The 22,500-nt window shown below is 37.2% G+C and overlaps 1 protein-coding gene across 1 annotated transcript in view; it reads left to right on the top strand.

Annotated features, from left to right (window-relative positions):
• The window catches only part of LOC143732887 (GPI ethanolamine phosphate transferase 2, catalytic subunit-like), a gene marked incomplete at its 5' end in the record, with an annotated part of 39,979 nt that overhangs the window by 1,315 nt on the left and 16,164 nt on the right, over positions 1-22,500 (top strand). Inside the window, one exon of the mRNA XM_077224344.1 lies at positions 17,847-18,165. Coding sequence (XP_077080459.1) covers positions 17,847-18,165 — 319 coding nt within the window. The remainder of the gene's footprint in view (positions 1-17,846; positions 18,166-22,500) is intronic.

Raw genomic sequence — 22,500 nt, 5'->3', positions numbered from 1 at the left:
AGAGAGCCCCAGGTAATACTTTAGCAGATCTTCACACACACACACACACACACACACACTCATAAAAGTAAAAAGAGTTTTCTAAGGAACACACACACAGTTTCACACACACGACTCGCCTCTTCCCCTTGACATTTACTCCCACCTAATTAAATCTTTGACCTCCTGGCCTCGGTGTAGCGCCAGAGGCTGTGTCCCATTACACACTCTCCATGTGACAGAGAGAACGAGAGCGAGAGGTAATTGGCACTGCCACCCTGTGCCATCGTACTCGCTCTCACACTCATTAATCACTGCGGGACATTGTTTATGTTGCCCTGGCAACCTCTGGCTCGCCTGTTAAGTAGACGTCCGCTGACTTAAACCCCATCGTTTCAACTCGCGCTTCCTGCCTCTCTATCACACGCTTTCTGCTTTTCTCCCTAATGAGTGTTGATTTTAGTGCATTTAAAAGGGTAGTTCACCTGAAAATGGAAACATTTATTTTACTCCCATGCTATTTCAAATCTTCTTCCATGGAAAATAAGAGGAATTTTGAAGAATTGTTCTGTTTGATTTCTTTCCAGCCACATAAAATATTAAAAATTAAGTTCCTATTTATTTTAATTTACTTGCAAAATACTGAATATAGAGAATGAGGTAAAAGAGCCTCATTTACAAAAACGTCGTCTTATTTTTCTCTTGAAAATTTGTTAAACCGACCTGAGAAATACATTATTTGCCATATTTAAGATAAAGAAGATCCATTTATGGTACCATTGTTGTCAGGTTTTGATGTCACTTGACTTTGCTATATATATATATATTAGGGCTGCACAATATATCGAAATATCGCAAATGCATATACCGTGATATGCATATCGCAACAGCTTGCAATAACTGGAGTCATGAACAAAAGACAAAGAGAAAATCACTCGCTGCTCTTGGCTGAATAACTTTTGTAGCTTTAATAATAATAATCAGTATATATTGAATTCATACAGTGAAAACTAAGCAGTGTTTATTTTTACATTTGATTATTCAGTTGCTGTTGTTAAATAAACCTAATGTAGCATAACCTGAACCACTAAACCCCCTGGTTTACACTGATGTTAAAATAACACTTCTTATGTTACAGTAAAACACTGATGCTCACTTTCAGAAGCTGTAGGGATTTTTCTTGACACAGAAAGAATGTGAAACACATAGGTTATTTTAAATATATTTTAAAAATAATTTAAGTTTACTTCGTATCTGATATTGAATAACGTATTATTTAATGAGTTATCGCATTTTTCTTCAATATCTTGCAGCCCTATATCTATCTATATATATATATATATATAATATAATATCAATATATATATTAGGGGTGTAACGATACATGTATTTGTCCTGAACCGTCACGGTTCGGTGCATACAGTCAGATGCTGAATACAGTCTCAGGCGATTCACACTCCAATCCAGAAGGGGGCGCATGGTAATGCAATGCTGTTTGATAACCGCCTTAACACGCAAGAGCTTGCTAGTAGCCCATACGCTGAGTTTCGATTCATTTTCGTGACGCGCTTACCGCTGTCGCGCTTACCGCAATATTGTAGTACCGCGCTACTGACAAACCAACCGCAGAGGAATGCAAGTAACCGCAGCAATCGCAATATTCACGTTTTCTTTTTACATAAGGCTATCTTTCTTGTTTTGAACTTCATGCATGTGTATTGAATGTTAAATAAGTTAATAATGATAACAAGACAGAGGCTTTGTGGATTTGTCCTTAAGCCTAAACACACAGGAAAGTGAAAGCATCCACAGCGGGAGGAAGCCGCGGGAAAATAAATCTGCGAGTCACGCATTGAATCAATGCCATTGGTCTATATTAAGTGAAGCATCAGTTTCAGCGTTACCCATAGCATTTCTGGTCAGCTGAGCCTTCAAAAGTTGAGCTCAAAGTTAAAAATAATGAATATCTTGGTTCATTACATCTATCTTTTAATGAATCAGCATTTTTGAACGTGTTCGTTGAATGTAGGGCTGGGGTAAACGATTATTAACTAAACGGTTAGTTGGGCGATTATTTTATCGATTAGTCGACTAATTTAACGACTAATTGGACTATTAATATAAAGATTATTTTTCTGCTGCTTGATAAATAAAAAACCATAATGTATCTCAAATAAATACTAACTATTGTATTGAATCATGATACTATGGCTAACCTTAGTCTAAAGTTATGTATTTGAACACCGTCATCAGACCTCTATTTCGACCCCATTTCGCTTGGCTGTGTGCACGGCTTCTTTTGTAACCGCGCGCGTGGCGCCACAACCGAGGATGAACGACTTCAAGCCGAATCTGCCCGAGCATTGACGTCTCACCGCACCAGCACCCAGTTTGCGCGTCTAAATTGCAAAGTTTTTTGTTTTTTTGTTAAGGGTTTGTTTACTGTGTGTGATTCATTTAATGGAAAGCACATTCACTTCTAGTTGTTTTCGTCCTCCATTCTGCAATGTTTCCGTCTCCCACGTGTGGTGGCTAGCTGTACCGCCGGAAACGGTGCAAAAAATAAATAAATAAAGAAGTGTCCACGCAAAAATATGGCGTCGACGTAACATCGATGCGCCGCTACAGCACTAGTTGAATGAACGGTTTAACGACTCACTCAATGACAGTCCATTGCCGTAACGATGTGCTGAGTGACAGCCTTTCAATGCGTAGAGATTGTTATATTGGTTACTAAAAATGTATATAGCAACAAATAAATAAATAAATAAATGGTGATAAGACCGCATGTTATACCGAAATTCCTTCACCGCGACAGTCTTAGACTTGCTCCACAAACTTCACAGAAAGGAATCAAGGACGACAGAAAGCAGAATCATGTTTGTTTTCTTTATTTTACAAAAGCACAATGTTTTGTTTATTGTGAGTTTACACAAATAAAAACAGACCCTTTACAGTTTCGATTGACGTTTTACTCTTATCTTTATTACCATAAATGATGGAGTATTTTAAGTTGTTTCCGCTGTTATAATGAGACATAATCATTTGGCATTGTGGCGATTTGTGTCGTGGAAATTTCACTACAGTCCAGTGATAAAACATGAGTGTCCTGGAAATATGTAGCCTCAACAATTCCTTGTTTTTTATTTTAAGCAATCAGGAATCACTCATGCTAACACATACCAGACAACATCATCCAGATCACTGTCTGTTTTAAAAAAAAATGAAAAGAAGCATAGCATTGGGGATTTGTTGCTTTTATATCTGTATTGTTACACCCCTAATATATATTACATTTACATTTACATTTATTCATTTAGCTGACGCTTTTATCCGAAGCGACTTACAATTGCTATATATGTCAGAGGTCGCACGCCTCTGGAGCAAGGTGTTAAGTGTCTTGCTCAGGGACACATTGGTGTCTCACAGTGGATTCGAACCCGGGTCTCACACACCAAAGTCATGTGTCTTATCCACTGCGCCATCACCACCTATATTAGTGATGCACCGATGTATCGGCCAATAATCTGTATGTTTTAATAAATTTGCCCTGAAGTAAAGTGCTTATAAAAACATTATTTGCCACAAAAAAAAGTGGTACATTGTAAAATTTCATCATTCAAGTACATAGAAGTTTTACTTGCATAAAAAGAACAATACTAATATAAAAAATGGCCACAGAGTGAAGTGACTTGTCCCTTGACCGAGATGCACAATCATGCATGACCCAAAAATAGTACAGACTTTAAGGGACTGCTGATACTTCTAATGGGGTTATTCTTCCATGTGCTTTTGTGAATGTGGGTGTTAGTTAACACAGTAAATACCTTTCTGAATAGATATGTAAATCACAGATATGTCTCAAGCTGCTTTTAGAGGCGTAAACAACCTTGAGTCTGTTTTGCATCTAATTTATTTATGTTAGAAGACCAAAACAGAATTATTGCACCACATGCATTAAACAAGCTACTAAACAACTCAGCGTGTGGTATTTAGTCCGTTCGAAATGTCTTTCTTCATGTAAACAAGAATTATTAATAGCTTTTTTGGTTTCATAAGCATATTGTTAGCATGCACACAAGATAATTATGATGCAGCCTTTTAGACTATACTAAGTCACATCTTTCACAGAATCCCAGAATGCTTTGCAACAAGGTCAGTGGAAAAAAAACTGCACAACTGAGCAAGTCGAGAATTTTAATTTTAAGCTCATTGTTGTTTGGTTTTGGTTATCTCTTTATTCCACCTTTGATTAAAAAAAATAAACGAGTCCAAAGTGCTGTCGACTGTCGTTGAGAGAAAACCACAAGCACACAAAAGACAGAGTGAAGAGATGTCAAGCAAGATGCGTTTTTAATCAGAGTTTATGCTCAAAGCTGTTTACGGGGGATGATTGTTGTCAGAAAGCGGAGCGGAAAAGAAATAAACAGGAATTTTGGCAGAGACACAGATTTTGGAGTGTTTGAACGGAGAGCATGAGCGTCTGAGTTCAGTGGTGACAGAATGAGATATCAGGACACTGATCTGTTGAGGCGAAGTGCACATCATAAACTGAATAACATAGAGTCTCCAGTCAGGCGACTTCAACAAAGTCTGTGTTTGCCATCAGAGAGGAAAACATGAATTCTGAAAACACTTCTCAAGGGACAGAGGGGATATTGTTAGCTGGTACAGGTCTTCAAAAAGCATTAAAGCTTAATGTTTTTTCTCTCTGAAAGCAAGAGAAGCCAATTAAAGCGTAGCCAGTTCACGCAATAAATAATTAAGAAAAACAAAATAAATTTTCTTCAGGCAATCACTGTTATCATCTATCTACTGGAGTCCCTCAGGGATCAGTGCTGGGACCGTTTCTTTTCTCCATCCACATGTCAACACTAGGATCTGTCATTCAGAAACATGGTTTTTCCTATTACTGTTACCATCTATCTACTGGAGTGTCTCAAATATAGACTCAAATATACTCACTTCAACTAAAGAAATGAAAAAATAATGAACTATATTTTAAAAAAAAATTACACACGATTATATTTTAAAGGACATTGAATTGGGTTTTGTCTGTATCTTTGTTGACAAAAAAGATGCGTTTTCAGCCATGTCTTGAAAATGGCTAAAGACTCAGGTTGAGTCCGGCAGGTCATTCCACCAGCAGAGAACAGTCCAGGTAAAGGTCTGTGAAAGTGATTTTGTGCCTCTTTTCGATCAGATCCTAGTGTTGACATGTAGAGGGAGAAGTGAAGTGGTCCCAGCACTGAGCCCTGAGGCACTCCAGTAGATAGATGGTAACAGTGATAGGAAAAACCATGTTTCTGAATGACAGTTCCTAGTGTTGACATGTAGATGGAGTAGAGAAACAATCCCAGCATTGAGCCCTGAGGCACTCCAGTAGGTTGATGATAACAGTGATAGGAAAAAACATTTTCTGAATGACAGTTCCTAGGGTTTACATGTAGAGGGAGAAGAGAAACGATACCAGCACTGAGCCCTGAGGCACTCCTGTAGATAGATGGCAACAGTGATAAGAAAAACCATGCTTGTGAATGACAGATCCTAGTGTTGACCTGTAGATGGAGAAGAGAAACGGTCCCAGCACTGAGCTCTGAGGCACTCCAGTAGGTTGATGATAACAGTGATAGGAAAAACCATGTTTCTGAATGACAGTTCCTAGTGTTGACATGTAGATGGAGTAGAGAAACAATCCCAGCATTGAGCCCTGAGGCACTCCAGTAGGTTGATGATAACAGTGATAGGAAAAACTATGTTTCTGAATGACAGTTCCTAGTGTTTACATGTAGATTGAGAAGAGAAACGGTCCCAGCACTGAGCCCTGAGGCACTCCAGTAGGTTGATGATAACAGTGATAGGAAAAAACATTTTCTGAATGACAGTTCCTAGGGTTTACATGTAGAGGGAGAAGAGAAACGATACCAGCACTGAGCCCTGAGGCACTCCAGTAGGTTGATGATAACAGTGATAGGAAAAACCATGTTTCTGAACGTATTTATGAATCCAGTAGCTAGATGTTGCAACTTAAGATTGGAACAAACTACACGACTTTTGCTCAGATTTTTGCCCCAATTTGCGATCTGGATGAGTCGGCAGTAGTTGACGAATGTCTGCACCAGTCTGCAGATTTTGTGCGTTCGGAGTTGACAGAATTAACAGAAAATCAAGTAATGTATGATGGGCACAGATTTTGTTAAATTCAGATTTTGATTAGCCGATTTTAGAACATATATAGTGTATGATGCATTGCTAAAAAATACTGTACATAATACAGTCATACGCTGACCAGACAATGGAAATCAAGGGTGCAATGTCACAAAGATACGAGACGACATACGAGACCGGGTAAATGTGTTAGAAAACGAAGAATCTGATATTTGTTTAGTAATTGTTTGCAGCAGTTTGAGTATTCACACAGTGGTGTTAACGCAGCTCACTTCAATCCTGCGTCACATGTTTCTGTTTAGTGTATTGCAGTGTATGCCAGTGTTTGATCCTCAGTGCTATAGTGTATGATGCCCAGATTTTCTCTCTAACCATTTACAAAGTTGGCAAGTGTATGATGAGATATATATATATATATATATATATATATATATATATATATATATATGTGTGTGTATATATATATATGTATATATATATATATATATATATATATATATATATATATATATATTATTTGGATTTCATACAATAATTTCTTATTCAAACAAAATCCTTTCATCCAGCCATCTCCTCCCTTCCTCTTTCATCCTTATCATCAAAATTTTATGTTTAGGTGGACAGATCAATACAGAACAACATACAATTAAAAAAATGTAGGATGTTGGAAAATAACAATGTCTTTTCTGCTAACCAAATGCTTTTTAATTTTCACTATAATTGCTTCAATGCAAATTAACACGCACGCCGTTATTTGTTGTGTAGTGACGTGTGTGTTCAAGTAAGCTAGATATGAGCAGATTCTTTGCAATACGCTGTATTTAATATCATGATGACTCACGAGTATTTGCGCCTAATCAGATTTGACTTACACAAACTTCCCCACCAAAGTGAGTAAATATAATAAGTAACATGTCAAATTGGCTAGTGATTTGACAGCGTTACCCGCCACGGATGATTTTCACCCACATTTGGCGGGTGTTAATTTCCAATACTGCGTGTCGTGTATTCCAGTCTTTAGACACCTCACCCCTCCACAACAGCCTGAAGACCTACTGAGAGAATTAACTGGAGGATCTGGTGGTTAACTGTCAAACGCAGCTGACTGATCCAACAATATGAGTACTGAGGATTTGGAAGCTGCTTTTGCCAGACAAGAATAGAGCAGGGTAGTCTCAGTTTAGTGACGCTTTTGAAACCAGACTTGTTGTCCTGGAGGTTGTTCTGTGTAAGAAAGGGAGAGATCATGTACAGTCAAACCTAAATTTATTCAGACAACTTCAACATTTCTCACATTATCACAGTTTATTCGCTATAGTTTAGAAAATGGTAATAAAATATGACGAACTCAGAGTTATTAAAGTTATTAAATTATTAAACCTTCTGTTAGACTCTCACACATTAATTATGTTGAATATCTGTCAGCTGTTAAATTTAACTACACAATTACATAATACTAGTTTAGCTTAAACAATTACCAAGCAATGTTTAATATTGTTCAGTCTGTGGTGTAAAAAGGTGCATTAGCAATTAAAGAAAAAACACTTCAGCAAAACATGATCAGCTCAATGTGTCTGAATAATTTTTGGTCCCAAATTTTTATACATTTTACTGGTAGTCACTGTATTGTTGTGAACTTTTTCTTCTCAAGTGTAGAAAAGATAGAGTTGCAGACCAGGAGATTGTTGAGGTATAAGTTCTTTATTGCGTCGCTGTAGTCATCTCAATCAAGTCTAACTAAGGCAGTATACATTTAGTTCATATACCCTTTCAGGGGGAGGAGTTACATAAAGGTGGAAACAAAAGCATGTAAATGAGGCATCTGGGTTAAGGAATGTGCCCTAGACTGAGAGTGTTACCAATCCTAATCCAATCAGCATAACAGTGTAATGTAAATATCCTAATCCAATCAGCCAGACTCTTCACCGATACCTTCACATTATCTTAATGGCCAGGCAGTGCATAAAGACAAAAGGTGATAGTCTCAGTGCTCTGACCAATTTAACTTACAATAGAGAGCTGGACAGACAGGAACAGGCAGGTTTGTGACATCATTTACCTTAGATACAAAATTCACACTAATAAACTTTCTCAGTTTCTATGCTATTGAATTGGAAGCTCAATTATACATTTAAAATAAAATTTGTAATCCTACAGTATGAAGAATTTCTGTGAATAATATGTCACTTTATTATAATATATTATAATTTTGGGTATAATATGCATTTACTTTAGTTTACTATCTGCACTTTCATAAATGAACTATAGTCTCCTGCAGAATAATATTTGGTTTGACTTTATAATGTAGCCCCTCAATATATTTAAGAGTCTTGACATGTTTGTTTGCTTGAGAGTCATTCCATAAAGATGTTTCATCTGCCACATAAACAGGATTTTTTTCTGCTAGGTTATTAAGGTCACATTCAAATAAAGAGTGTCTGTGTGTATGGTGTTCACATATGACACTGTAATGCCCTGCACCCTTAAAAGTACTCGCTTCAAGTGTTCGGCCCTCCATAGTGAGCAGGGCATAGTCCTCGACGCTCACTTTCAAGTGGAATTTGCCCTTTTTTCCCTGAGATTTTAGATCCCGACACATCTGAAGAGAGTAATTAAAAGCACACCTGCGTCAGGAGGCCATAAAAAGCCTGCGTATTTTTATCCTGATTAATCTAGGGGTGTGTGTTTTGATCTGACACCTCGTATGAGAGTGTTTATGCATGCGGATCCCACACAGAGATGGAAATTAATTCTGTTCATAAATGTGTGCACACACTCACATATTTCTCTTCTAATGCGCTCTGAGAGATACCTGTGTAAAAAATGCATCAAACAACAAGTGTGGCGTGTAATTAGTCTCGCTCGGTTTGTGCTGTGAACACATGAGCGTTGTCTCGCATCATGTGTCTTATTGAGGAAAGGATTACTAGTTCTGAGCAATCAGACGTGCAATTTTTTCCTGGCAGACAGTAAAATAATCCCATATCGATGATCTCATAGCTATTTCTGCCAAATCAAGATTAGACTGTTATCACCAGGTTTTGAGTGAATGTAAATCTGAGTGTCGTCTGCATAAAAATTTAACTTAAGATCAAGGGATCTTAGAAGTTGCCCAAGGGGGAAAATGTACCTGCTAAAAAGTAAGGGACTCAATACTGAACCCTGGGGAACACCAAATTTCACTGAAACAATATTGGACCTAAACGGTCTACGGTCTGAGAGGTAAGACTTGAACCAGTTTAAACCATGTCAGTAACACTAAAAACAGTTTCCAAACAAGTGAGTAAAAGAAAATGATCTACTGTGTAAAAAGCTGCACTGAGATTGAGAAGAATCAGAATTGAAAGAGTCAGCAATGATCAACAGCTCATTAGTGACTGTAACTAATGCTGTTTCAGTGCTATGCGGTTTGCAGAAGCCAGATTGGAGGGGCTCAAAAATATAGTGTAAAGTGTGTATAACTGTATTTTAGCAAGAAATGGCAGATTGGAAATGGGATGAAAATTATTGATGAGAGGCAAAACATGATTTAAACAGACAGCAACAGCCCATCAACCACAGCAATCATGGCACGACTTTTGCACAGGTTTATGTTGATCACAATAACCTGTATTTGTATTCATAAATAAAGAAATGCATTTATTTATTTATTCCTTTCTTTATTTTGAATGATTAGTGTATTTAATTTGTTTTGTTTTTTTCATTATTTATGTTTAAGTGTTCATTTAATTTTTATTAATTATTTATTTACTTTTTATTTGTATATTTATTTATTTTAACTTCATTAACTTTCATCACTCGTTCTTTTTTATTTTGTTAATTTAGTTAGTTTGTTGATTTGACCTCTTTCTTGTTCATTCATTCACTTGTTCGTCCTTGCAGTTGTTCAGTCATTTTATTTATTTAATTTTAAATTATTAATTTTATTTTTAATTTTTTTATTAATTTTTTTTTATTTCATTTATAATTATTAGTTTATTTATAATTATGTATTTTTTATGATTTATTTATTTTGTTTATTTATTTTTGGTTTCATTAACTTTCATCGCTTTATTTTATTTATTCGTTTTCTTTTTACAAATTTTGTTAGCTTCTTCAATTGACCTTTCTTTCTTTCTTTCTTGCTTGCTTGCTTGTTTGTTAATTCATTAACTTGTTCGTTCTTGCAGTTGATCTGTCATGTATTATTCATTTTTTCATTAAAATTTCATCAAAATACTTCGCAACCATGACACGACTTTAGCTTGAGTTTATGTTCCTCACAATAACCTGCGTGACACCAGGTCAAAGGTCATATTGTTCTCATAGTTTCCCTGACGGACAGCTGTGGGAACAACAGACCAGCAACACCGGATCTGAATAAAACAAAGACAGGAATGAATAAATGACTTGGTGTGTGTGTGTGTGTGTGTGTGTGTGTGTGTGTGTGTGTGTGTGTGTGTGTGTGTGTGTGTGTGTGTGTGTGTGTGTGTGTGTGTGTGTGTGTGTGTGTGTGTGTGTGTGTGTGTGTGTGAGTGAGGTCTGTTGTCCGGAGAACAGTCTTTATTAGAGCGGACATTTTGAAAACTGACGTGATATCTGGCAACCTAAACAACCTCTCTTTCATGCGTCATGCGTCAATTCCCGTCAGACCGAGTGAATCGCTGGCAGAACTCAAAGATTAATGATAAAGTAGTGTCCACCTCAGATGCCATGAATACACACCCTTCACACACACCATCTGATCATCCTGCACACAACAATGACTAACTCTCATTCGGAGTGGCTGGATTTGCAGTTTCCCGGAGTAAGAATGCCAGTGTGTGTGTGAGAGAGCGAGCGTGTGTGCGTGCGTGTGTGTGAGAGTGTGTGTTCGAGTGTTTTTGTGTGTGTGTGTGTGTGAGTATGTGAGTGAGTGCATGTGTGTGTTTACTAGATTTGACACAATTTACACACACGATGTTTGTGATTCAGCACATTTTAGAATGAGCCTCATTTGCATGGATTTGCCTATAATGAGCTCATTTAAATATGCATGTTTCTGCCGTGTGTAAGTCCACATGCAGCTTCAGTTTAGGCCTGTGTGTATGAGCTTCAGGGTTTTGTCCTCATGTTCTCAGTTACTGGTGTCATGACCTGTTGAGTCTCAGATGTGTTCAGATTGGCTGTGATCGCTGAAACCTCAACACACACTGACAGTGTGAACATGAGTCAGTAGTGAAACACGGTCCTAGTGCAGTTTGTTTTATTTTTTATTGAGAAACTTTTGCTGACACCAACGATCTGTATTGCACTGATTTCACTTTTACTAGGTCTGTGGCACAATAGAGTTTAATAGAGGTTTATATTTAGTCTCCAGTGGCCTGTGCAATAGACACTCATGTATTCCTCAATTGCTCTCATTCCTTCTCTCTCACTCCTTCATTGAGTTGCTCTGATTATAGATAATTAAAGCATGATAGAGAATCTGTTTTCTTTCTTCAAGCAAAGACATCAAGCAGATTTGATTGGCTCTTCTTCTTAATCTTCTTCTTATTCTTATTAATGGCACATAGAAACTATATGAGTGTGAGTAAATGATGAGTAAGTATGAGTGAGTGAATATGAGTGTGAGTAAATGAGTGAGTGAATATGAGTGTGAGTAAATGATGAGTGAGTGAATATGAGTGTGAGTAAATGATGAGTAAGTATGAGTGAGTGAATATAAGTGTGAGTAAATGATGAGTAAGTATGAGTGTATATATGAGTGTGAGTAAATGATGAGTAAATATAAGTGTGAGTAAATGAGTAAGTATGAGTGAGTAAATATGAGTGTGAGTAAATGAGTGAGTGAATATGAGTGTGAGTAAATGATGAGTGAGTAAATATAAGTGTGAGTAAATGATGAGTAAGTATGAGTGAGTAAATATGAGTGTGAGTAAATGATGAGTAAGTATGAGTGTATATATGAGTGTGAGTAAATGATGAGTAAATATAAGTGTGAGTAAATGAGTAAGTATGAGTGAGTAAGCGATAAGTTAATATGAGTATGAGTATTTATGAGTGTGAGTAAATGAGTAAATATGAGTGTAAATAAATAAGTATGATTATATATGACTGATCAAATGAGTGTATGATGAGTAAATAATGAGTAAGTATGAGTGTATATATGAGTGTGTATAAATAAGTGTGTTTGAGTAAATATGAGTGTGAGTAAATATGAGTGTGAGTAAATATGAGTGTGAGTAAATATGAGTGTGAGTAACTATAAGTGTGAGTAAATGATAAGTGTGAGTAAATGATAAGTGTGAGTAAATATGAGTGTGAGTAAATATGAGTGTGAGTAAATATGAGTGTGAGTAAATATGAGTGTTAGTAAATATGAGTGTGAGTAAATGTGAGTGTGAGTAAATGTGAGTGTGAGTAAATGTGAGTGTGAGTAAATGTGAGTGTGAGTAATTATGAGTGTGAGTAAATATGAGTAAATGATGAGTGTGAGTAAATGTGAGTAAATATGAGTGTGAGTAAATATGAGTGTGAGTAAATATGAGTGTGAGTAAATATGAGTGTGAGTAAATTATGAGTGTGAGTAATTATGAGTGTGAGTAAATATGAGTAAATGATGAGTGTGAGTAAATATGAGTAAATATGAGTGTGAGTAAATATGAGTATGAGTAAATTATGAGTCAGTAAATGAGTGTGATTAAATATGAGTGTGAGTAAATATGAGTGAGTAAATATGAGTGAGTAAATATGAGTGAGTAAATGTGAGTGAGTAAATGTGAGTGTGAGTAAATGTGAGTGTGAGTAAATGTGAGTGTGAGTAAATGTGAGTGTGAGTAAATGTGAGTGTGAGTAAATGTAAATGTGAGTGTGAGTAAATGTGAGTGTGAGTAAATGTGAGTGTGAGTAAATGTGAGTGTGAGTAAATGTGAGTGTGAGTAAATATGAGTGTGAGAGTAAATTATGAGTGTGAGTTTGTTATTTCATTTGCCCGCTTGCTCTTTTATTGGTTTATTCGTTTGCTCACTATCTTTCATTCTTTCGTTCGTTCGCTTGCTCTTTAGTTCGTTTGATTGCTTTTTCTTTCGTTTGCTCGCTCACTCACTTGTTCTTTTTTCATTCACTCACTCACTCTTTCTTTCTTTCTTTCTTTTGCTCGCTCGCCCTTTCTTTCCTTTATACTTTCCTTCCTGTTAATTTATTCATTCATTTGTTTGATATTACTTTCATTATTGTTTATCCTTTTGTTCATTCTTAAATTTTTTTTCTTTCATTTGAATTTCTTTAAGTTTGTTAGTTCGTTCAGTCACTCATTATTGTAATGTCATGAGTGAGTAAATGAGGACAGATTATTTTTTTTTGTATGCATCAAGGTTATTTTCGTAAACGAAAACTGAAACTAAAACTAAAACTATTGGTCAAAAAACATTTTCGTAAACTGAAATAAAATTAAAAATTCATAATAAATGAAAAACTAAAACTAAACGAAACTAACAACAGTTACTGAAAAACTAACTGAAATAAAATAATAATTAGCAAAAATAAATAATAGTTTTCGTTATTAAGCTCTTTACATTGGCGGAAAATCTGACCTGTGGCTGATACTGCGCTTCATACGTGTGAAGTTTCTGAGGCGATTAACCGCTGTCCTGCTGTGACGCGCTCAATGAAGGACCGTAACGTAGAACACATGGCTAGTGCTAAGCGCTGTTCATAAAGGATGCATCTGTTGCAGTGGAATGGGAAATTACACAAGGTAATAAGACGCAAGTTGGACTTCTTTTAACTTGAGCGCAGCATTTTTAGAATGCCGTTTCATTTGCGAGACGCGGGTGCGACAGCAAAACAAGTTCGTCAAGCACAAACAACCTTTAATGTTCTAGGCTACTATGTTTGAGATGTCATGTTTGCATGGAGGTGGACAGGCTGAAAGGTGCTGTTATCTTTGTTTTTATAAAACATTTAATGCTAATAATATCCACGTGGAGACATTTCCCCGCAATGTATGGAATACCAGGACACACACACACACACACACACAAACACACTCTGGTGCACTATCTTTGTGGGGACTCTTCATAGACGTAATGGTTTTTTATACTGCACAAACTATTCTGTCTTCTTACACTAACCCGACCCCTAAACCTACCCATCACACAACTTTCTGCATTTTTACTTTTACAAAAAAACTAATTTTGTATGATTTATAGCCTTGTGTACCTCAATGTGGGTCTCCACAGTGTCACGAGTCCCCATGAGTCTGTGTGCATTCAGGTTTAAGTCCCCACCAGGATAGAAAAACATGTACACACTCTCACACACACACTGCATAGATACTTCATTATTTAATCACACTGGCTTCACAGCAGGTTGTGTTGGCTGTAGTCAGATGAATTGAGCTTTTTTTCTGTTTGTTTTGTTTTAATGTACCAGTGGTCACTCTGCTACATTTACAGCTGAAAAAAAGTAAACTAGGCATGTTTAACAAGATTTCATCTTTAATATGAATTAATTTGTCTGAATTTTTCATAGTTTTTTCTTGTATACTTTTAAGTTCCATTTATTTGGTGCTTTGTTCAATCTCAAACCATTATTTTATTTTTACTATTAAGATGTCAAGATGTACAAGAGTTAACTGTAATCTGGGCAAACATTAAACTTTGCTGAAATTAAGCGTCTCGCTTTGGTCTACACTGAAGTGTTCTGTTTTCTCCGCTAAACTATAATTACTAAAACTAAAACTGAAACTAAATAAAATAAAAACTAAATAGAAATGTGTTTGCATAAACTAAAACTAACAAAACCACTAATAAAACTAACTAAAACTAAACTGAAATTTAAAGCAAATTTGAAAACGATATTAAAATAAAAACTAATTTAAAAAAGCAAAACTATAATAACCTTATGCATCACTAATTTCGAACCTTTATTAATATGAAGTTCACAAATTAATTTAGTAGGTAATAAAACCCAATACCAGCTGGTCCTCATTTGTCTGTGCAGGTTAAAGCAAGTCTTGATGCTTTCAGGTTTGACGTTTTTCCTGCTTCGTCATTCATTCTCACGGCATAAACGACGTGCCGTTGCCAAGTTCAGGTTGTCATGGTAACGCGTGTTGGATTAAAGAGTTTAGTGCAGATGTAGTTTTCTCTCTGATGGAGCTTATTTACAGTGAAGAGGAACAGAGACACAGTGGCAAATAAAAATGATGAGATTTTCCTCCTCCTGGGAAATTGCAGAACCCCCCCCCCGCCTGTTTTGCTCTATAATCACATTTAATGTGACTGATCCAGTGTACTGTGAGAGCCAGCGTCTCCAGCTACAAGATACTCGTCATTTAACATCGTTAAACTACGTTCAGTCATGCTGCCCTTTAGAAAAACTACACTAGCAACTTACACAAAGTGCATGGAAGCTGTTTAAGAGTACCGTGTGCTGCATTTAAACCAGATCAGATCATCATAATTGGATTATATAATATAATTTAATCCGAGCTGTATTTTTGTTCCAAGAACAATGGTTATGAATGAATAAATCTAGGATCACAGCATTAAACTGAACAGATACTGTAGATGTACAAGAAGACTAGATAATATAGAGGTGATAACAGTGATGAACAGCAGTGTTTACATAAATATACAGTATTCATTTTAGAGGAATCGTTGAATTGGTTCATTTTAGGGCTGTGCAAAGATTAATCGCGATTAATCACATTCAAAATGAAAGTGTTGATATACAGTACCATAATGTCCCTGTCAATATACTGTACCATATCCAGGGATGCACATAACTGATGCGCATGTGTGGTAGAAATAAACGAAACGTGGAACAAAGCGCTTTTGAGTACCAACATTTACACGTTTACTTACTGGAGTAGGATTTTTATCCATCTCTGGCAATCATGATGATACGTGTGTTCATTAATTATTACTGCTGTCAAAATTAACACGTTAACGCACACGACGATATATATTTTTAATGTTAACGCGTTAAAAGAATTTAACGCAATTAACGCACTATCCGTGTTTTTCATCATCCTTCGGCTAACGTTACAATATAGAATCACGCTCTAATTCAAATGCTTTTAAACTATTCTAAACCATTTTAAACCAATCTCCTGTCTGACACACACACACACACACTCGTACTTACAGAAAGTCACTTCGGACAGCGCTTGAACAGACAAAACCGCACGCAGTTATGCCAGAATGCTTTTGTCGCGTATCCTTGCAAGCACAGTTAAATGAGTTAAATTGAGTCTTAAAAGTGTTGTGAAAAAAGAATACATTCATTTCATAATGCCATTTGAATTTTAAATGCTTTGTTTTTTTTTTATGTATATTTTTATGTTTGTGTTGGTGTCCTTGTGTGTGGTGTGTGGTGTGTAGTGAAGCCAAAGACAAATTTCCACTTGTGGACAATAAAGGATTGCGTTTAGACCAAACATATAAGAGTGAGTGAGTGAAACCTCGACGATCAGTGAATGCGGAGATATTTTGCTAAATAAAGTTATTCTGTCAGAAGAATTGCACGATAACTTTATTTATTTTTCATCTGTATCATCTCAGTGAGGTTTTTATGCATGTGCAGTAATGGTGAATTTAGCGTTTTCAGGCTTTTTCCAAAAGTTTCTCATCCACACTGAAATGCCTGAAAACGCTAGAGAGCGTTTTTTAAACGAAAGCGCAGTTTTCAAATGTATCCGGATTAGGGATGCACAATTAATCGCACTGAAACCGCGTATTATTTTATACACAGTTTGTCAATTTAAGATTTAATTAAGACATGCTTATAATTTTAAAAAAAATTGCTTAACAATTAGTAACGCAAAAAATCCCTAAAAATGCAATTTCTTTCACTTCAACTATATAAATAATCAGGATAAAAATAAAAGATTTTTACATAAATTAAAGTTTGATTGATTACATTAAGAATCTCGAGAACAGCTTTAGATCAGGCATGTCCTAAACTGGGACTCTTCGCAGTCTTTGCGATTTCAAAATCGCGATAAGATAAATCGATTTAAGTGCGATTTACATGTAAATTATGATTAATCGTGCAGCACTAATCCGGATTACATTTACATTCATGCATTTGGCAGAAGCTTTTATCCAAAGCGACTTACATCGCATTTCAAGGTACACATACATCCTTATCAATTCTTGCTTTCCCTGGGAATCGAACACATGACATTGGTGTTTTAAGCGCCAATGCTCTACAGTTTGAGCTACAGGAAAGCTTTTAAAGCTTTTTTAAAGGTCCCATATTGTCAAAACTGAATGTCCTGGCTGTGTCCATGATATCAGAGGTCTCGGCTCTATGAAAATACCATATAAGTTTCAAAACAGTCGATCCACAGACAAACGCACACAGTCTGCATAAAGTAGCTGTGCTTTTCACAAGCCTTTGTGACTTCTGTATAAATGTGATGTCAGAACTACTCAGTCCCGCCTCCAGTGTCCGCCCCCACCAATGGGGGGGTCACTCAGAAAACAACAGGCCAATCAGAAGAGAGGCTCATGAATATTAAGTAGACAGGCCAAAATCGAGCTGTTCTTGGCAGAGCTCCTGAGAAAGCAGCTGTAAACATATATTGAGATGGTTTTTGGTACTTATACCGCAAATATATATTCTTAAGGACATCAAAACCTAAAATAAAACTTGTACAATATGGGACCTTCAAGGATTAATACAAACGTAGCCTCAGATGAGCCTCTAAACCAGAATCTCTGTTTCAGGGGAACCGTGGAGGCTCGATTCGTCTACGTCTTCGTCCTCGGGATCTTGTTCACGGGTGTGAAGGACCTGCTGCGCTCGCAGGTGATGTCATCAGCGGGGGACAGTGGGCGGCTGAAGAGCAGGGGATTGTGGGAAGTGTACAGTGGCGTGGTGTTATTGGTGGCTCTGCTCTTCAGAGCTCATAACTTGCCCACGCTGGCCTGTTGTCTGCTCATCCAGACCATCATGGCCCAGTTCATCTGGAAGAAGATACACTACGACGCCGCTCAGACCACCATCATGCACTACTGGTTCGGGCAGGCATTCTTCTACTTCCAGGTAATGAGGAGTCGTCGCGGTGAAGGAATTTAAAAGTGCATTGTGTAATATTTCTGAGGATCTATTGACAGAAATGCAATATAAGATCCATAACTATGTTTTCAGTGGTGTATAAAGACCTTGAATAATGAACCATTATGTATTTATTAGCTTAGAATGAGACATTTATAGCTCCATAACCGCGGGCGCCCCCTTCTATGGAGGTCGACATATTGTGTGGTCATGTTTCTAGCGTAGCCGACAGCGAACACACACACAGCGCTACAGCGAACACACACACAGCGCTACAGCGAACACACACACAGCGCTACAGCGAACACACAGCGCTACAGCGAACACACACACAGCGCTACAGCGAACACACACACAGCGCTACAGCGAACACACACACAGCGCTACAGCGAACACACACACAGCGCTACAGCGAACACACACACAGCGCTACAGCGAACACACAGCGCTACAGCGAACACACAGCGCTACAGCGAACACACACACAGCGCTACAGCGAACACACAGCGCTACAGCGAACACACAGCGCTACAGCGAACACACAGCGCTACAGCGAACACACAGCGCTACAGCGAACACACACACAGCGCTACAGCGAACACACAGCGCTACAGCGAACACACACACAGCGCTACAGCGAACACACAGCGCTACAGCGAACACACAGCGCTACAGCGAACACACACACAGCACTACAGCGAACACACACACAACGCTACAGCGAACACACAGCGCTACAGCGAACACACAGCGCTACAGCGAACACACAGCGCTACAGCGAACACACACACAGCGCTACAGCGAACACACAGCGCTACAGCGAACACACACACAGCGCTACAGCGAACACACAGCGCTACAGCGAACACACAGCGCTACAGCGAACACACACACAGCGCTACAGCGAACACACACACAACGCTACAGCGAACACACACACAGCGCTACAGCGAACACACACACAGCGCTACAGCGAACACACACACAGCGCTACAGCGAACACACACACAGTGCTACAGCGAACACACACACAGCGCCACAGAGCGCGTTTCCTCACTACCTTGAAAAATAAGTTTTCAGTGGTGTATAAAGACTTACTTAATGAACCGTTATATTTGTATTACCTTAGAATGAGCAGTTTCTGTCTACACACACCGCGGGTTCCAGATCATTGAAATGTGCCGACATGTTTCTACGGTGTCCCTAAACGGACAAACGCGTTTCGTTACTAGTGCAAGGAAGCAAGCTTAGTTCAGCGAATAAAACACTGACACAATGATGAACAAGTAACAATAATATTCGCAATAACATACAGTTTTACTGAATAATTAAGTAAAAATAATTTCTTAATTTATCCTTGTAAAGAAACCTCATTGCTGAACTGCTACTCTCTGCTGTCTCAGACGACGACATCACTTCCTGTCGGCCACCGTAACTTCTGTTGGTTGCAATTTGTAACCTCACCACTAGATAACCTCACCACTCACACACTGCACCTTTAAAAGTAATTGAGAAATTTGTTTTTGTGGATAATTTTTTTAACAATGCAACAAATAAATTAACAATAAGCTCAATAGCATAGTCACTCCTAGAAAAATAAAGAAATATATCTTTCAATGAAAAAAAAATGAAACAAAAGTTGTGAGGAGAGGATAAGATCTGGAAGATAATAGAGGATTGCATATTGATCACATGATTGATTGTTCTCAGGATGTTTGTCAATGATTCCATTAAGAATATGAGCACTTTTCACAATTAAATTGGTAAGAATGGGTTTTATGAATGATTTACAAAGAAATTTGAGACTCATTTTATAGATGATGATATATTTGGCTCTGAACATCGGCACGTACCAGCATTCAGACTCATTAACAAAGAGGCTTTTATAGAAAATTAATACAATGTTTATGTCAATTTCACCATCATGAACTACTCAAGGGAATGATTCAGATACTTCAAGGGAATGAGGAGAGGAGAAGATCTTTTCCGAAGATAATAGAGGTCTAGTTTTATTTTGTTTTATTTTGTTATCTATTGCAGAATGTACATCATAAGACAGAGATCAATCAACAAAGTAAGACACATCCATTGAGACTAAATAGAGGTCTATTTTCCGATCACATAATTAGCGGTTTGATTGTTCTCAGGATTGTTGTCAATGATTCCATTAAGAATATGAGCACTTTTCACAATTACATTTTTAAGAATGGGTTTTATGAATGATTTACAAAGAAATTTGAATGAGTCTTAGTGGCCATTTACACGACAACTAAAAACGTTTATTTACACGACAATGGCGTTTTGGGAAACGCAAACTTTTGAAAACGTGTTTCAAAGTGCAAATTTTTGAAAACGTTCTCCATGTAAACAACAAAAAATGCGAATCTGTGAAGATAGTGACGTGATGCACATGCGTATTACGTGTTCGGTCTATAGTGTTTCATCGCCATCTACTGGCCTGGCGGCAGAATACAGCGATTTTAGTCATTTTCGCAGATCCATTTTGACAATGCTGTCGTCTAGAAACTGAAAACGCAAAGGAAAAACTTCTCCGTTTTAAGCATATCATTATCGTGTAAACATACTCTCATGTGATGGATAAGGATGTATTTTGCTCTGAATCTTGGGACATACCAGCTTTGAGACTAATTATCGAAGAAAATGAATACGTTTATGTCTTAATAACTTACAATACTTTACATGTGCAACTGCAGTTTTATTTCTGTTGCTTTGTTGTTATAGTTAACTAAAACTATTTTAAAAAGTGGTCACACTTTAGATTAGGGCCCAATTCTCACTATTAACTATGAGTTTGCCTCAATAAACTCCTCATTACTGCTTATTAATAGTTAGTAAGGTTGTTAAGTTTAGGTAACGGGTAGGATTAATGGATGTAGAATAATGATCATGCAGAATAAGGAATTAATATGTGCTTTATAAGCAATAATAAACAGCCAATATCCTACTAATATGCATGATAATAAGCAACTATTCACCAAAAAAGCGTTACCAAAAAAGTTATATAAATGTTAGTTGATTTTTTTTTTAGATGTTACCTAAATTACCAAAACTGAAATGAAAATGAATTAAAAATGATTATATTCAAATAGGAAACAGTTATTTTAAATTGCAATAATATTTCATAAAGTTAAACTCATCACCAAAACGACATATTTAAGTGTTTTTTCCTTGAAAAAAATTCTTCATGACTTAAAATATCTTGAACGTAACTCGACACCCTTGCCTCATTTAGTATGCGCGGTTATATGAATATGCAAATGAGCTCCGCCTCCACTTACTCACTCACTCAGAGATCCACTCGTTGACGATCACACGTTGATCTGATTGGTTACAAGGTAGTTTGTGACGTCAGAAACACCAGCGATTTCAAACCGTGTTTTTGAGACTGTCTTTGGTTCACTGCAGTTTTAAGGAGGAAATACTGAGCAATGCTGTCGACTTATGAATTTACACATGGATTGTGTTAAAGCGTATTAAAAACACCACATAGACATATAAACAACAATTAAAAACTGGATTTTCACCACAGCGGGACTTTAAGATTGCTCTTTTATTGTATTTTTGACCAAATCAACGTAGCATTGGTTAGCACAAGAGATTTGCTTAAAATACATGAAAAATCTGATGTATCCTAAACTTTGTGAGTGACAGTAAATTACCTCTAAATTAACAGACATGGAATAAAAGCCACAAAATATTTTTGACCGAGCAACTGCAGACAGGAGGACTGTTTAGAAACCTGTTAGAAAGAATCTGTTTTTAATGAGACATTGAGAGTCAGTTTGAGGTGTGTGTGTGTGTGTGTGTGTGTGTGTAAGGGTCATAAATGGTGCTTTACTGGCCAATTATCATTTAAAAGACCAGAGCATGGAGTTATGGGCTTGACAATGACATCTTCATCGTCAGGGTTAGTGTAACTGAACTGTTGAAGGAGGGGTATATTCTTCTCTCTCTCTCTCTCTCTCTCTCTCTCTCTCTCTCTCTCTCTCTCTCTCTCTCTCTCTCTCTCTCTCTCTCTCTCTCTCTCTCTCTCTCTCTCTCTCTCTCTCTCTCTCTCTCTCTCTCTCTCTCTCTCTCTCTCTCTCTCTCTCTCTCTCTCTCTCGTCATTAGGAACTATTTAAACTCTGTAGTCATTAGAACCGTGATTGTAAATTGTCACATTGATTTAGCTGATTTTTCAGGCCTGGCTCCTTTCCCGCCCACACTGACACGGCAAACTAGCATGAAATAATGGGAGTAAGTGAGTTTTCCTATCGGCCTGTTCTGGAGTGACAGACACGAGACACACACTCACACACACA

Source organism: Siphateles boraxobius, unplaced genomic scaffold (genome assembly GCF_051911475.1).
Source record: "Siphateles boraxobius isolate OS27281-9 unplaced genomic scaffold, OSU_SipBor_1 123, whole genome shotgun sequence".
Taxonomy (NCBI): domain Eukaryota; kingdom Metazoa; phylum Chordata; class Actinopteri; order Cypriniformes; family Leuciscidae; genus Siphateles; species Siphateles boraxobius.
This window is presented reverse-complemented; position numbering and strand designations above follow the sequence as displayed.